Raw genomic sequence first — 4,317 nt, 5'->3', positions numbered from 1 at the left:
AGTCCTGTAGGAGCTGAGAGTGACCCTGGAGGACAGCCAACAGGAGAATGGGGACCTCAGACCTACAACTGAGAGGAACCAGATCATGCAAACAACCTGAATGGATTTGGAAGTGGGTATTCCCCCAGAGCCTTCAGACAGGAATTTGAACCAGCCTATACCTTGCCTTTTGCCTGGGACATCCTGAGCAAAGTATGCAACAGCCATGCCAACTTCGACTTGTGATCTACAGAACAGTAAAGTAATAGATGGGTGTTGTTTTAAGTCACTAAGTTTGTGATAATTTGTTACACAGCAATAGAAAACTAATATACCTCCCAGCTTTCCAACCCCCCAATAAAACTATTGGGGATTTACCAGGCCCAGGCAGTTAATCATTACACCAGTTCTATTAGGGAGGTATTTTTTTATTATCAACATTTCACAGATAAGAAAACTGAAGCTCAGAGAGATTAATACTTTTCCTAAGGTTATAGAGCTAGTACGTGCTGCTGAGATTTTTACTTGACTGTTCTGACTCCAGATTTGCACCCTATGGGTTCTCACTGTCTTTATGACAAATCCAAATACATAAGCATGGAATTAAAGGCCCTTCCTGATCCTGTTCCTGTTCAATCATTCAACCTCAATTTTAGACACTCCTCTGAAATTCCTGACAGCCCCAGTAACTAAGACGCTCTTGATTCCTGACTGCACTACAATTCCTTCTAGAATACTGCTTGTCCCTCCCCTCCATCTACTTTCCTTTTGGCAGACTCTAATGGTCCTTTGGGTCCTGCTGAAGACACCTCCTCTGGGGGAAAGCCTTCCTTGCCCCTCCAAGATGAGTTGGATGCCATTCCAGGTTCCCCCAAAACCTCATGCTCTCCCTTATCAGAGGACACAAGACATTGTGTTGGAAATGTTTACTTGGCTGTGCTCTCCCACTAAATTGTGAACTCCTTGCAAGCCAGAACTGGCGATTCATTCATTGTCAAAGCCCTAGCGATAGGACCTGGAGCACAGTAGGTACTCAATAAATACTTGCTGAGTGAATCATTGAATGAACAAAAGTGCTTTAGCCAAGAGGCAATGGGGAGCCATCCAAGGTCTTGAAGAAAGGGAGTGAGCTTATTATTAGACCTGTGCTCACAAGGACAAGCTAAGTGCAAGGCTTGCACGCAATAGACTATCCTCATCAGCAGTTAAGGATGAAACAAGTTCACTTGCATTGTGGCCTTGGGTTTCTTGCGCTGTAAAGCTTGGCTGTTATCTCTTCTGAACCACGTCTGAATATTAGAAAATGCCAGAAGCCTTCACGGTTTCCCCTTATGGATGTGGAAAGCATAAAAATAGCTTGTGACTCGGGTCTGGGCCCTGAACTCCCACTAGAATGAGAAGCCCCTCTCCCAAGAAGGCTGTGGGAAACTGAGGTGAAGATGACGTGGAGACCCACTTACGTGACACTACAGAAAACCGGCAGCCGCCTCTGAACGTCTGTCCCCCTCCAGCCCAGACCGTTCCATGCCTGCACTTGCTCCCGGAGCACATTGCTTAATCTTGTTCTCCTTAGATATGCAAATACTGCTTCCTGTCGAGGAAGACTGGGAGGCCTTCCGCGTTAGAGGCAGCTCTTCATAGCGCTAGCTGGACGTGGAATGTGATTAGAGCGTCTCCATTGGAGACCGCTGAGTGCCTCGGTTTCCCTGTCTGTGCAAAGTGCACTCCCCAGGCACCGCTGCCTTGAGGGACCAGGAAATGCGTCTGGAGGCGCCAGGAAAGATGAGAAGATAAAAGTCAAGATGCGTCCGGCTAGCTATAGACACAAGGAGAAGAGCCAGTAGGCCAAGGGAGACGCACAGCTGATCCGTGACGAGGCGCGGGCTCCACTCCCTGAAGTGGAGGGGCCCTTGAATCTTCCCTTGCGTAGGCGCGCGGCAGAGCAGCGATTTGGCGAAAAAGGCCCAGACTCAGGATGCCCGCAACGCGAGCGAGGGGCGGACGGGGCGCACGCCGCGCGGCAAGGCTGCAAGGGGCGGGCCTGGGCCCTGAGCCTCCCGTACTTCCAGCCACAGCTCTGGGCGCTGGGGGCGGGAAGGGGTGGAGCCACGTGGGGAGGAGCAAAACCCGGAGGTCCCGGGCACCTTGGGTAGAGCCAGAGCGGCGGGAGCCGGTCCCGGGCGCGTTGCCCCGGGAGCGCCCGTCGTCCGGGCAGAGCGCAGCCGCAACCGCGACCACAGCCGCAGTCGCTTTCCAGCCTGCCTTCGGTGCGCAGTGGGGAAGCAGGGCTAGTGCAGCCGCAGGAGGGGGCACGGGCTCCTCTCCCATCCCAGAGCTACTGGGCTGCCCTTGCTGTCGTTTCTGCCCCAGCAGAGCCCGGCCGGACCTGCCACCTGCGCCCTGGTTGCGCCATGGATCCTTCGGAAAAGAAGATATCGGTGTGGATCTGCCAGGAAGAGAAGCTGGTGTCCGGTCTCTCCCGCCGCACTACTTGCTCGGACGTTGTGCGAGTGCTTTTGGAGGACGGCTGCCGGCGGCGACGGAGACAGCGGCGGAGCCGGCGGCGGGGGTCGGCCGGCGACCCGCCTGGCCCGGGAGAGCTTCCCGAACCTCCAGACGAGGACGACGAGGACGACGACGAGGCGCTGCCGCAGGGCATGCTGTGTGGGCCCCCGCAGTGCTATTGCATCGTGGAGAAGTGGCGCGGCTTTGAGCGCATCCTCCCTAACAAGACTCGCATCTTGCGCCTCTGGGCTGCCTGGGGCGAAGAGCAAGAGAATGTGCGCTTCGTGCTAGTGCGCAGCGAGGCATCGCTGCCTAACGCCGGCCCCCGCAGCGCCGAGGCGCGCGTAGTGCTCAGCCGAGAGCGCCCCTGTCCGGCCCGCGGGGCCCCCGCGCGGCCCAGCCTGGCCATGACCCAGGAGAAACAGCGGCGAGTGGTGCGCAAGGCCTTTCGCAAACTGGCCAAGCTCAACCGGCGGCGCCAGCAGCAGCCACCGTCGTCCTGTTCGTCCACTTCGTCGTCCACTGCCTCGTCCTGCTCTTCGTCGCCGCGGGCCCACGAGAGCGCGTCGGTGGAGCGCATGGAGACGCTGGTGCATCTGGTGCTCTCCCAGGACCACACCATTCGCCAGCAGGTGCAGCGGCTCCACGAGCTGGACCGCGAGATCGACCGCTACGAGGCCAAGGTGCACCTGGACCGCATGCGGCGTCACGGGGTCAACTACGTGCAGGACACTTACTTGGTTGGAGCAGGCATCGAGCTCGACGGGTCCAGCCCAGGAGAGGAGCCAGAAGAGGTGGCGGCGGAGGCAGAGGCGGCGGCGGCGGCGGCGGCGGCGGCGCCGCCCCCCCCTCTAGACGGCGAGGCGCAGGCGGCGGCGCTGGAGGAGCTGGCCCGGCGCTGCGACGACTTACTGAGGCTTCAGGAGCAACGGGTTCAGCAGGAGGAGTTGCTGGAGCGCCTTTCAGCCGAGATTCAGGAGGAACTCAACCAGAGGTGGATGCGGCGGCGCCAGGAGGAGCTGGCGGCGCGGGAGGAGCCCCCGGAGCCCGATGGCGGCCCCGAGGGCGAGCTGCTGCTGGAGCAGGAACGGGTCAGGACGCAGCTCAGTACTAGCCTTTACATCGGGCTCCGGCTCAACACGGACCTGGAGGCCGTCAAGTCGGACTTGGATTACAGCCAGCAGCAATGGGACAGCAAGGAGCGAGAGCTACAGGGCCTTCTGCAAACTTTGCACACTTTGGAGCTGACAGTGGCGCCGGATGGGGCTCCTGGCTCCGGCGGTCCCTCGCGGGAACCCGGGCCTCAAGCCTGCGCCGACATGTGGGTGGACCAGGCCCGTGGACTGGCCAAGAGCGGTCCTGGCAACGACGAAGACTCGGATACGGGGCTGAGCTCTATGCATAGCCAAGACTCGGACTCCGTGCCTATGTGCGAATCCCTTGTCTAGGGGTAGCGGGGGAGAGGGGGAAACAGGGATCTCTTTTTTCTTGCAGAATGCAGTGGGCCGGCCGGCTCAGGGACTTGAAACCAGGCTGTTGGGCCGGGGGAGGGCTTAGGACGCCTGCCCAGCCTCGCGCTCATCTGGCTCCGGGGTGAGTGCGGAGGAGGGTGGGGGACGAAGAAGTAGGGTCCCCAGTACAAGTTCTTTAAAGAGAGGGAAGGAGGGAGGAGGCGAGAACCACCTATATTGGAAAACAAACACCCCAAGGAAATTGACGTGGTCCGAGCCCATTTTCAAAGTAAGGAAGTATTATGGAGATTTCACTACTCTTCTGTATGGGAAGGACTGATGGCAGCTAGAACTTTAGTGTGTGGTATGAAGTGCTTTTAAA

General features: G+C 58.1%; 1 protein-coding gene across 1 annotated transcript; it reads left to right on the top strand.

Annotated features, from left to right (window-relative positions):
• The first annotated feature begins 2,390 nt into the window (after nucleotides 1-2,390).
• On the top strand, nucleotides 2,391-3,932 carry RASSF10 (Ras association (RalGDS/AF-6) domain family (N-terminal) member 10). The gene has a single exon (XM_011973031.1). It carries the CDS (start codon nucleotides 2,391-2,393, stop codon nucleotides 3,930-3,932), a length of 1,542 nt encoding a protein of 513 aa, XP_011828421.1.
• Nucleotides 3,933-4,317: the final 385 nt, after the last annotated feature.

This window comes from Mandrillus leucophaeus, unplaced genomic scaffold, assembly GCF_000951045.1.
Source record: "Mandrillus leucophaeus isolate KB7577 unplaced genomic scaffold, Mleu.le_1.0 Scaffold1332, whole genome shotgun sequence".
NCBI classification, from domain to species: domain Eukaryota; kingdom Metazoa; phylum Chordata; class Mammalia; order Primates; family Cercopithecidae; genus Mandrillus; species Mandrillus leucophaeus.
This window is presented reverse-complemented; position numbering and strand designations above follow the sequence as displayed.